At 40.5% G+C, this 12980-nt stretch overlaps 1 protein-coding gene across 1 annotated transcript in view; it reads left to right on the top strand.

The window, feature by feature from the left end:
• The window catches only part of LOC146372024 (uncharacterized), a 43483-nt gene extending 32954 nt beyond the window's left edge, over positions 1 to 10529 (top strand). Inside the window, exon 3 of the mRNA XM_084953824.1 lies at positions 7143 to 10529. Coding sequence (XP_084809950.1) covers positions 7143 to 7597 — 455 coding nt within the window. The 3' untranslated portion in view covers positions 7598 to 10529. The remainder of the gene's footprint in view (positions 1 to 7142) is intronic.
• Positions 10530 to 12980: the final 2451 nt, after the last annotated feature.

Genomic DNA, 12980 nt, shown 5'->3' with positions numbered 1-12980 from the left:
CTAATCTTAAAAGTAGAGATAGTTTCTGTCTCCCGAATCCAAACTGGAAGCTGGTTCCACAGAAGAGGGGCCTGAAAACTGAAGGCTCTGCCTCCCATTCTACTTTTAAATACTCTAGGAACAACAAGTAGGCCTGCAGAGCGAGAGCGAAGTGCTCTAATAGGGTGATATGGTACTACAAGGTCATTAAGATAAGATGGGGCCTGATTATTTAAGACCTCGTATGTGAGGAGCAGGATTTTGAATTCAATTCTGGATTTAACAGGAAGCCAATGAAGGGAAGCCAAAACAGGAGAAATATGCTCTCTCCTTCTAGTCCCTGTCAGTACTCTTGCTGCAGCATTTTGGATTAACACATTTTATGTTTTTTAATTGGACTGTAATAGTGCTGACTATGTTTAATAATGACCTAAATGATGCCAATAAAGTAACAGTAAACAAGTAAATATACCTGAACTCTGAAACCCTAATTGTCAAAATATTGGTAATTATATTCCAGTGGAGCCTTCCAATCAATGCAAATTTGGTGAATTTGTGACCTTCTTTTGCTGTAATGAGAGGACTGAGACAGTGGACATGAAGGAAGGTTGAAAAGAAATAATGATCTGTGGTTGACAGAAGAAAAAAATTCAAGACGTACAAAATCCAACAAGAACAAGGGACTGACTAATGCAGGACGATCTGAAAAAGAGGGGAAAAGAACTATATATATATATATTCTATATATTCTGTGATACAGCTGAGTTTTTGTTGCTACTTTAATTTTTGTATTTTGTTGTTGGTGGTGTTTTTGTGTGTGTATATGTACACACATTTCCATTTAAAAGTATGCCGCTTATCTACCATCCTTCATATCCGCGTATCAAATACAATTAAACACTCTTCTACAAATTGTTTTTACAGCACACTTCATTAGACTTTATATACTTGTTAACAGCTATGAGATAACTGTTTACCAAAAATCATCTTGTTATATGGCTTTGTTTATGGATGGTAGAGATTCAGCAAGACTTGGGGTCAAAGTCTGTTTACTGATTCATAGAACAAAAACGAACCGACTCAGTATGCACAGGCCATCAAATGTGTCTACCCCTCACCTCCTGATTGAAGTACTGATGATCCAACCTCACTTTTAACTGTACTAGAGTAGCTCTTTATAAAATCCATTGAATCTATTTTGAACAATATTGTACATATTGTTTTTTTTCTTTCACATTTTTATATTGTAAGTGTTATATATGTGGATCTATGCTGCTTAACCTGAACAGCTGCTAAACTATTTTCCAGTGTTCCTGTAACAGTGACAATAAAAATGATTTCTTATCTTAATGAGTACTTTGTACATATTAAAGCTCACAGAGTTTAGAAAAGGAACATATGCTAGAACTCTGAGATATCAGTAAATCAAAAAGTTGTTTCACAAAATTAGAAAAACAATAGAAAAATTTGTTTTTTTATGCAGTAACTTGGCTCCCAACTTAAGTTTTTTCCATACATATTTATGATATTGTTATAATTTTAGCTCCATCTGCAAACCATCACATTATATTTGAAATTATGCAAATTTAATGTCCTCCACTGGAATCTTAAGAAGAGGGAAAGGTAAAAATATTACAGTTTCATGTGACCTATGAGAGGTGAGTCTAACTTTCTAACAATAATTTTCTTTTTTGCTTAAATGTGTTGTTGATCAACACCATCAAACACTTCAAAACTATAGATATCCTATGACCAGGATGAATGAGAATAGACACAGAAGTAAAAATCATGGATAATAATTTTTTTTATTAACTCAAATCAAATCAAATCACTTTTACTGTCACATCACATGTGGAGGTACACTGGTACAGTAGATGTGAGTGAAATTCTTGTGTGCGAGCTTCACAAGCAACAGAGGTGTGCAAAAATACAATACTATGAGAACAAGCAAAATATAAGAATGGCTAAATCTGAGAGTTATATGAATAAATATATGTACAATATAAGAGTGTATGCATATTACTGAATGTGTATACTAAATATGTATATCTACGTGTGTGTGTATGTGTGTGTGTGTGTGTGTGTGTGTGTGTGTGTGTGTGTGTGTATACATATTTTACAAATTAAATAGAGTAAACAATAAAATAAATATATAAAATATACAGAGGTTGGTAGTTGGATATTGTGCAAAACAAGTGGCATTAATGTACAGTATGGAGTGCATAATGTTGAAGTTCCAGTAGTGAAGGTGAGGTGTCTATGAAGTGTTCAGCAGTCTGATGGCCTGATGGGAAAAGCTGTCTCTCAGTCTGCTGGTACGGGACCGGATACTGCAGAACCTCCTTCCCGATGGAAGTAGTCTAAACAGTTTATGCTTGGGTGACTGGAGTCCTTGATGATCCTCCCCGCTTTCCTCAGGCACCGCTTCCTGTAGATGTCTTGGAGGGAGGGAAACTCACCTCCAATTCTCCGTTCAGAACACCGCACTACTCTCTGGAGAGCTTTGCGGTTGTAAGCGGTGCTGTTGCCATACCAGGTGGTGATGCATCCAGTGAGGATGCTCTCAATGGCACAGCGATAGAAGGTCCTGAGGATGCGGGGACTCATGCCAAATCTTTTCAGTCTCCTGAGAAAGAAGAGGCGCTGCTGCGCCTTCTTCACTGTTTTGTTTATGTGTACTGACCACGTAAGATCCTCAGCCAGATGTACACCAAGGAAGCGGAAGCTGCTCACTCTCTCCACAGCAGCGCCGTTGATGGTGATAGGGGTGTGTACTTCTCTGCACCTCCGGAAGTCCACTATCAACTCCTTTGTCTTTGCGACGTTGAGGGTGAGATGGTTGTCTTGACACCAGTGGGTCAGGGCGCTGACCTCCTCCCTGTAGGCCGTCTCATCACCTTTGGTGATAAGACCCACCACTGTAGTGTCAAAACTTCACAATGATGTTGGAGTTGCTAGTGGCCGTGCAGTCGTAGGTGTAGAGTGAGTACAGGAGAGGGCTCAGTACACACCCCTGTGGAGCACCAGTGTTCAGTGTGATGGGGGATGAGGTGATGCTGCCCAGTCTGACCACTTGGCGTCTGTCAGACAGGAAGTTAAGGATCCAGCTGCAGAGGGAGCTGCTCAGTCCTAGATCCTGCAGTTTCCAGTGCAGTGAAGTATGCAGTGTTTGTTATTTTGAGGGGGGGGGGATTTTGAAATTGACAATTTATATTTGCATTTAAAGTTATGAAATATGATTCATTAAACGTGTTTGTGGTTGTTACAGTAAAAAATATAGCTTTTTCTACTCTGATTTTATGTTTTTTGTCTGATTTTAGATCAATTGTGTTAATACAGTATGTCAACATGAAAACAGAACTGTAAATTCAGACACATGAGGTTGTGCTGAAAAAGATGATACCAAACAAGGCAAAGAAAATAGTTTTTAAAGGTGAAATGTAGAGGAATCATCAAAAGTAGTCAAAAAAGGCCAAGTATAACCTGGACCCCAGAGGGTTAAACATTTTCTTTTTAAGTAACGCAATAGTTACTTTTCAAGTAATTAATTACTTTCATAATCTTGTAACTCAGTTACTAACTCAGTTTTATATATATTTAATAAGCCCATTAACACCTCAAAGGATATACAACCTACAGATATATATACCCATACCAACATACCCGTGCACACACACACGTACACACATCGGCATTTTGAAAATATTGGACAAGAACACCCTATCAGAGCCCTACCTCCTCCCTGTCCCTTCAAAAACCATATCCTTGAACTGCTTTTTAAACTGACTCATGCTTGGACATTGCTTCATTTCTTTACTTAATCTGTTGCACAGCTTTAAATTTCATTCCCCCCTTTTAGAAAACAATTTTAGAATATTGTCAGGAAGTAGGTTGTTTATTGCTTTATACATAATTTGTGCCGTGAGAAAATGAACCAGATCTGTGAATTTTAGTATTTTTGATTTTAAAAATAGTGTATTTGTATGATCTCTGTAACCAGTTTTATGGATTATCCTTATGGCCCTTTTTTGTAATATAAAGATTGATGATGGCGAACATTTGTAAGTATTGCCCCAAACATCTGCACAGTAATGCAAATACGGTGCAGTCAGTGAACAGTAGAGAATGTGGAGTGATTTGTGGTCCAGAATGTGTTTTACTTTACTCAAAATTTAAATACTTCTTGAAATTTTGTTATGTATATGATTTATGCGACTTCCAGCTTAATCATCTGTTATCACACCAAAAAACTCGTGTTCAAGAACTCTGTCAATTTCCACACGATCTATATGAGTCTGCACTTATACGTTTCTTAGGGAATTCCCAAATAAGACTATTTTAGTTTTACTTAGATTTAGCGATAGTTTATTATTCCTGTCAAACCAGTTTTTTATTTTGCACATTTCTGATGTAATTGTATCCAGCAGCTCCTTTAGATTCCCCCCAAGAACAAAAAATATTTGTGTCGTCTGCAAATAATACTAATTTTAATATATCAGATGCCATACAAATATAATTTATATAAATAATAAATAACTTTGGACCTAGTAAAGAGCCTTGTGGAACACCACAAGCAATGTCCAAGCATGATGAGGTAGTAAAGAAACAGGTCTCTAATTTGTGAAGTGGTGTCTATCTCCAGTTTTATACAGGGACACAACTTTAGCTATTTTCATTTTGCTTGGAACTTTTCCAGTCTGAAATGATGAGTTGCAGATGTATTTTAGAGGTCCTATGATTCCTTCTATGACCTTCTTGACGATTTTCATGTCAATATCATTACAATCAGTAGATGTTTTATACAGGGAGTGCAGAATTATTAGGCAAGTTGTATTTTTGAGGAATAATTTTATTATTGAACAACAACCATGTTCTCAATGAACCCAAAAAACTCATTAATATCAAAGCTGAATGTTTTTGGAAGTAGTTTTTAGTTTGTTTTTAGTTTTAGCTATTTTAGGGGGATATCTGTGTGTGCAGGTGACTATTACTGTGCATAATTATTAGGCAACTTAACAAAAAACAAATATATACCCATTTCAATTATTTATTTTTACCAGTGAAACCAATATAACATCTCCACATTCACAAATATACATTTCTGACATTCAAAAACAAAACAAAAACAAATCAGCGACCAATATAGCCATCTTTCTTTGCAAGGACACTCAAAAGCCTGCCATCCATGGATTCTGTCAGTGTTTTGATCTGTTCACCATCAACATTGCGTGCAGCAGCAACCACAGCCTCCCAGACACTGTTCAGAGAGGTGTACTGTTTTCCCTCCTTGTAAATCTCACATTTGATGATGGACCACAGGTTCTCAATGGGGTTCAGATCAGGTGAACAAGGAGGCCGTGTCATTAGTTTTTCTTCTTTTATACCCTTTCTTGCCAGCCACGCTGTGGAGTACTTGGACGCGTGTGATGGAGCATTGTCCTGCATGAAAATCATGTTTTTCTTGAAGGATGCAGACTTCTTCCTGTACCACTGCTTGAAGAAGGTGTCTTCCAGAAACTGGCAGTAGGACTGGGAGTTGAGCTTGACTCCATCCTCAACCCGAAAAGGCCCCACAAGCTCATCTTTGATGATACCAGCCCAAACCAGTACTCCACCTTGCTGGCGTCTGAGTCGGACTGGAGCTCTCTGCCCTTTACCAATCCAGCCACGGGCCCATCCATCTGGCCCATCAAGACTCACTCTCATTTCATCAGTCCATAAAACCTTAGAAAAACCAGTCTTGAGATATTTCTTGGCCCAGTCTTGACGTTTCAGCTTGTGTGTCTTGTTCAGTGGTGGTCGTCTTTCAGCCTTTCTTACCTTGGCCATGTCTCTGAGTATTGCACACCTTGTGCTTTTGGGCACTCCAGTGATGTTGCAGCTCTGAAATATGGCCAAACTGGTGGCAAGTGGCATCTTGGCAGCTGCACGCTTGACTTTTCTCAGTTCATGGGCAGTTATTTTGCGCCTTGGTTTTTCCACACGCTTCTTGCGACCCTGTTGACTATTTTGAATGAAACGCTTGATTGTTCGATGATCACGCTTCAGAAGCTTTGCAATTTTGAGACTGCTGCATCCCTCTGCAAGATATCTCACTATTTTTGACTTTTCTGAGCCTGTCAAGTCCTTCTTTTGACCCATTTTGCCAAAGGAAAGGACGTTGCCTAATAATTATGCACACCTGATATAGGGTGTTGATGTCATTAGACCACACCCCTTCTCATTACAGAGCTGCACATCACCTAATATGCTTAATTGGTAGTAGGCTTTCGAGCCTATACAGCTTGGAGTAAGACAACATGCATGGAGAGGATGATGTGGACAAAATACTCATTTGCCTAATAATTCTGCACTCCCTGTATTTACACGTGTTTACAATGACAATTATTTGTTTTTCCTTCACTGCTGTGAGGAACATTGAGTTAGGGTTCCTATCAATCAGGCATTCACTACAGTCTACAGATGGCAGTGACTATGGAATTTGTTCTACCAGATTTGGTCCAATATTTACAAAATAATTATTAAAGCTATTGACCACATCAGCAGTGTTTTTCTTTTTTTTTTCTTTTTTTTTTTCCCCCTGTCCCGTTTGGATCTTTAGCCATCAGAATTGTTGTCTTAAGGCCAAGAGAGATGCCAAGCGGATTTACTTTACCAAGTGGATCATCATGGCCTTGCCATATTGGTCCATTTGATTGACCTTTATTATAATTATGTATTTATTTTATTTTCGGTTGTTACAAACGGGACAGACATGACTGGGGGATAGGACAGGGAGAAAGAATGAAAGAAAGAGAGGGAGAGAAAGAGAAATAGAGTGGAGAAGAGATGGTGAGAAAGGGGAGAAGAAAGAAAGAGAAAACAAACAAAACACCTGGATCACCTGTATGGAGGAAAAACAAACAGAAGAGAAAACAAACAAACAGCAACATAATAAATACAGCACCATCACAATAAACTAGCTAGCAGTAGATAACAGTAGATACTAAATATTAAATGTTATTGTGCAGCACGCAAGATAGACAGCGCACAATGTGCTTTGAGGTAGCAGCCAAGAAAGGTGTAGTTTGTGTCTGTGAACACCCGTGTGTACACCTGTGTGCATACCTGTGTGGATCAGCATGCTTGTATTCCAAAGGTTTCTCCATGTAACGATCTGCTAGGGAGTGAGGGGAGCCATAGCCCCGTCCCCCAGGGCATGAAGCAGGTATGGAGGAGATCCAGGCCCCAGACATCCAGAGGCCCCAGAGTACGAGGACCCAAGGAGGACCACCAAAGGGGGGGAACTGTGCCACCCTCCTGGGAAGAGCTGAGTAGAGCCCCAAACGAGAGGTCACCCAGCAGCCACAGAGCAGAGGCCAGAGGGGGTTGCAGTGGCGTGCCCACGGGCTCTGCCGGCAGCCAGCTGCACCAGAGAGGACCGAGCTTCAGGCCCAGAGGCCAGAGGCCTGAGGGCACCCCACCCCCCGGAAGGGGCCCAGCCGGGCCACAGGCGCCAGGCCCCGCCAATCGGCCACCAGGAGTGAGCGGTACATACATGAGCGCCCAGACCCAGTCGACAAGAACCACCAGCACACCAACGTCTGAGGGCATCAGCCACCGGCAGGGAGTGTGGTGAGGGGAGATAGGCCTCCGTACTTTGGAGGGCCTGAGATGTTCCCAGAGAGGTCGAGTCTAAGGCCCAACCTGACATATAGACACAGACGAACAGGCACACGCAGACTCAATCGTGCATTCCCACCTCCATATACACAACCAAATACTCGGCACTTACCCAACGTGTAGACAGACACAAATAGACACTGCGCAGACAGTCACACTCCCCAAACATACTCTATATCCCAGGTCCAAGTACCCCCGCCCCCAGAGGGGCAAGCCGCACCTAGACCCAGGAGGTGTAACCCTTCAGCAGTGTTTTTCATTATATTGCCATTTTCAATAAAATATTGAGGATAACTTTGTTGTCCAGAGTTATTTTTAATGGTAGTGTTTAAAACATTCCATATTCCCTTATGTTTATTGTTGATCAATGTTTTACTATAATACTCCTTTCTACATACACGTATAATATTGGTCAGCTTATTTTTGCATTTTTTTATATTAATTTTCAGCATCTTTTGTACTTTGTTTTAGGAATTCCCTATAGAGCGTATTTTTCTTTTATATCCATTTTGTAAAGTGGTCCATGGTCTATCTGAATATTTGTGCTTTCTGTTGTATTTTATTGTTGGACAGTTTTTATCATACAATTCCCTGAATATTCTTAAAAATGTGCCATATGCAATATCATTATCACTTTCTTTGTAAACATTATCCCAGTCCTGATTTAATAGATCATTCTTAAGTGCAATCATAGTTTCTTCTGTCCTTACACGACTGTATCTCAGTTGTTCTTCACGCTGATTTCTCTTGTAATTAGTGTCATAAAATGCAAAAACTGGTAGGTGATCACTGATGTCATTAATTAATAATCCACTCACAATGTTATTTTCCATATTATTAGTGAAAATATTTGCAATTAAAGTGGCACAATGAGGTGTAATTCTGCTAGGCCCGGTTATTTTAGGATGTAAACTCAAACTGTACATAGTGTTTAGAAATTCTGTGGTCATTTTATGCTTTTTCAGATTCAACAAGTCAATGTTAAAATCACCACAGATAAACATAACGTTTTAATTAGTTTTAGAGAATACGTCTTCTATGAAGTCATTAAATACTTGAATATTAGAGCCAGGTGTTCTATATATCCTCCTGAGACCCAGGGAAAAAAAGTATTTTGATTTTGATTTTTTTCTGAAAAATCAAGTATTGGGATGGTAAAAAACACATTACAAAAACAAAATTGTTTTTAACTAATTTTGTTTACATTTTACAACATGTGCACTTCAGTGCACAAGGGGAGTTCATTGATCACGAATGTGAAACTAACAAAATTCAAGAGCTATTTAAGAAAATTAAATGCTCCACTGAAATTTTTGTAAGCAGGATATTAAAACTTATTTATATAACAATATCATAAAAATGTAGATCATGGGTCAACTTAGAAGTCACTGACACTTCACTAGCTGTAAGCCATTGGTTCAGGAACAAGTGATTGCACTGGGCTTTCTATTTCACAAAAGTCAATTCATTTATGATATCTGAGGAAGTAATGTGATTTTTTTATTTGGAGACACAAAGGAACATTTGGTACTTCCCACATCTCACATATGTTTTACTGTTGCACCCAACCATTCTACAACTGAAATGCCTTGGACTGTTAACCATTTCAGGCAAGTGGAGTGAACCATATTTTGTTACACTCTCATCTGTTTGGGGCTTCCTTTTCTTGATTTTTGGAGAGAACTCTTCATTACTGGTATTATTCAGGTCTTGTTCACATGTTTGTCCCTGGTTTCTCAGCCAAGAGGAGCTTGAACTCCAGATACTGTGAGTTCTTTTCGCACATTGAGATCATTGACAACTTTCAGCAAAGACGTGATCTTGTAGAAACAATCAGGTGTCATGGATTCAGCTATAATTGCAACTCTTGTTTTTTTTACTTTACTGGAAAACATTTCTGCATTTTACCCATATTTTATTTTTAACTCAAAATCAAAAATTCCAGATTCTCCTACATGTTGGTTTTGGACCAGATAGGACGACAGATTTCAGCTGACCTGTGTCTTTCTCTATTACATCTGCCACTGCATCTTGATAATCTTCGTGTGGCTCCTCCTGGGTTCTCACCCTCTCCTATCTGGCTCACATGACTCTCATCTTCTGAAATATCTATGTTTGAATCTCCCTCAATAATTCTGTTAAGAATTCTCTCTGCCTTTGTCAAAGAGTTGTCTACTAGGAAAAAGTGAAATAAATATAAGTACAAAGTCCCGACGTGCACTAGAGTACACATTAATAAATTAGTCATTTCCTCTGTGAAACTAAATAAGCTTAATTCTTAAAAAACCCTCAAATTATTTACTAGATGTTTATTTTTGAAAATTAATCAAAATCTGATTTTAAAAAACATTTTAAATGTAAATATCATACTTACCTTTCTTTCTTCCATAAAATGTGCTTGTGGGCATGCCAACCATTTTGAAAAGGTGGGAAAAAGACAATTGGCGAGGCCACACCCCCACACATGTGATATCATTTTAAAGGTACTGTTGTCCTCTCTAAGAAACATCAGGACTTAGAAGAGTGGCAAGTAGAGTATGAGAGGTACAAGCAAAAACTAAATGTGTACTACAGTGCACAAAAATGAATTACTGGGTCTCAGGAGGATATACAGCTAATTATTACATTTTCCTTATAAATTTCAATTGTTATACATTCTAATAAATTATCAATTTCAGTTGTCATACTTTCCACCACACTGTAATTTAAGTTTTTATTTACATACACAGCTACTCCCCCTCCACTTTTGTTACTTCTATTTACAAAGTTCACTTCATATCCCTCCAGTCCAAAGTCCAGTCCTTTCTCAGCATTGATCCATGTTTCAGAAATGGCAATAATTCCAAATGGATTTGTCAACTGATTTAATATTCCTTTAAATTGTTGAAGTTGGCATACAGACTTCTGCTATTAAAATGGATTATTGATAATTAGTTTTCCGTGCTGATGGTGTTTTTAAACTTTTCATCAGTGAAGTAGCAGCAGTTATTGCTGATGTTGTAGAAGAAATTATTTTCTATTTTCTTTTCTAAGTTGTAAACATTATGGCCTGTGTATTGAAATGTTCTCAGTTCCAGATTATCATAAACAGAATTCCAATGAGTTATATTGATATTGTAGCCGTATGCAGATGAAGTTCTTTTAGACTGTGCCCTGTGTTGTGTTGTGTGTCACGTTACATGTGTATTCATACCTCCAGTGTAAGTTGAACCTCAGTGTTTGTCCAGCCATGTTTCTGATGACCAACACTTTGGCTTGTTCCGGTGTTCCACTGAGTTTAATGAATACTTTACAGTTGGTGGTACATGTATTTTGAATTCTTCTCTGTTTTTTCAAGTAACGTGCTTTCCTGGCGATGTCCGCATTTTGTTTTGTCAGATGTTCATTCACGAAGACATCGGATCCTTTTCAGTTTCTTTCCTTGTTTTATCAATGAACCTAGTTCAAAACTAGTTTGAAAAGCACTGCATGCGTGCGCCACAGGAAGTCGTGTACATCTGAACACAAAAAAAAGTCCTCAGAAAGAAGAGGCACTGGTGAGCCTTCTTGACCAGCCTGGAGCAGTTGGACGTCCAGATGAGATCCTCGGAGATGTGGACACCCAGGAACTTGAAGCTGTTCATACGCTGGATGTGGGTCAGCATTCCTCCTGTAGTCCACGATGAGCTCCTTAGTCTTCTCGGTGTTGAGCAGCAGGTTGTTCGTGTTACACCACTCAGCCAGACGATCCACCTCCTCCCTGTAGGCAACCTCAACATTGTCTTTTATGAGGCCAGTACAGGTGCAGTACTAGGCCAGATGACACAAGTGGTTGCCAGATGACAAGAAAGTGGTTGCATACCATAGTCTGGCCTTCAACAAAGCTGAAGGCTGCTATTGTTTCATTCTTGAGCTGCTTGCATTGGTATGTGCCATATGCTATTTTAAGTACTACCTCGGGGGCACTGTTCCCTCTAAGCTGAGCGCGTGAGCAATCGCGCACTGCTGACACAGTCTCCGTGCACAGAAAATCAGCGAAACAAAATAAATACATGTATTTACTTTAATTCCAATTCAGGCTGGATTTTTTTTTGTGCTCAGCGCAGATTTTCTGTGTGGGGAGACCATGTCAGCAGTGCGCCATTGCTCACGCGTTCAGCTTAGAGGGAACATTGGCTCGGGGGCCTCCACTTTGCAGTAGCTCATGTCTTTTAAGGAGCCAGAAGGGGCAGCTAGCATGCTGGATTGAGGAGCTGCAGGCTTATGGTTTTGAGGTTGTACACAGACCTGGGGCCCAGCACAGAAATGCAGATGCGCTCTTCCACAGACCCTGTGCCCAAGACAGATGCCAATACTGTGAAAGGAAGGAAGCTCAGGAGGAGGACCAGTTGGTGCACGACGTAAAGTGTGCTGTGACGGGGGTAGAGGAACAGCCATCCAGTCAGAGGCTGGTTGCTGTGGATGAGAGCAGAGTGAAGACAACAACAGGAGGAGGATGCTGACATCAAACCAGTGCTTGGGTGGATTGAGGAACAGTGACAACCCCAATGGGAGGAAATCGCTATGTTGTTGCAGGCTCAAAGGGACTCTGGTCCATGTTAAATGCCTTGCAGCAATACAATGAAGTGCTGCAAAGGGGCTGGAAGGAACTAGCTACGGGCGAGATGAGGTGGCAGTTGGTGGCCCTGCAGGAGATGGTGCTTTGCACAGTGCATGGAGCCTCAGGGTCTAGCCACTTTGGTGTCACCAAAACACTCCGCCGCCTCCCGCAGGGATTCTTTTGGGCCCGACATAGGTGGGATGTAGAGGACTTTTGCCACCGCTGCGACAGCTGTACAGCACGGAAGGGGCCCACAGCCAAATCCCATGCCCAACTCCAACAGTTTTCGGCAGGGTACCCTATGGAGAGGGTGGGGATGGACATCCTGGGTCCTTTCACCCGTACAGAAAGCAGAAACCACTATATCCTCACAGCTATTTCACAAAGTGGCCAGAGACATGCAGTTTACCTGACCAAGAGGCCAAGACGATTGTGGATACTCTGGTGGAGGAGATGTTCAGCAGATTTGGGGTGTCTGAAGGAATCCACACGGACCAGGGCAGGGTCTTGGAGTCCCGTGTTTTTGATGCCATGTGCGAGAAACTAGGCTCCCATGAGACCCGTACACCCATCCACCCACAGTGATGGACTCGTTGAGAGATTTAACCATACACTGGCAGAGCAACTGGCATTAGTGACAGCTAAACATCAACGCAACTGGGACACTCATGTTCTCCTGGTTCTCATGGCATATCATTCGGCGGTCCAGGGCTCCACTTCGTGCTCCTCTGCCCTCATGATGTTGGCCAGGGACATCCGG

The sequence above is a fragment of the Perissodus microlepis genome, chromosome 15 (genome assembly GCF_051167445.1).
Source record: "Perissodus microlepis isolate ML-2025 ecotype Zambia chromosome 15, ASM5116744v1, whole genome shotgun sequence".
Classification (NCBI taxonomy): domain Eukaryota; kingdom Metazoa; phylum Chordata; class Actinopteri; order Cichliformes; family Cichlidae; genus Perissodus; species Perissodus microlepis.
The sequence above is the reverse complement of the archived record's forward strand: the minus strand, read 5'-3'. Positions and strand labels throughout refer to the sequence as shown.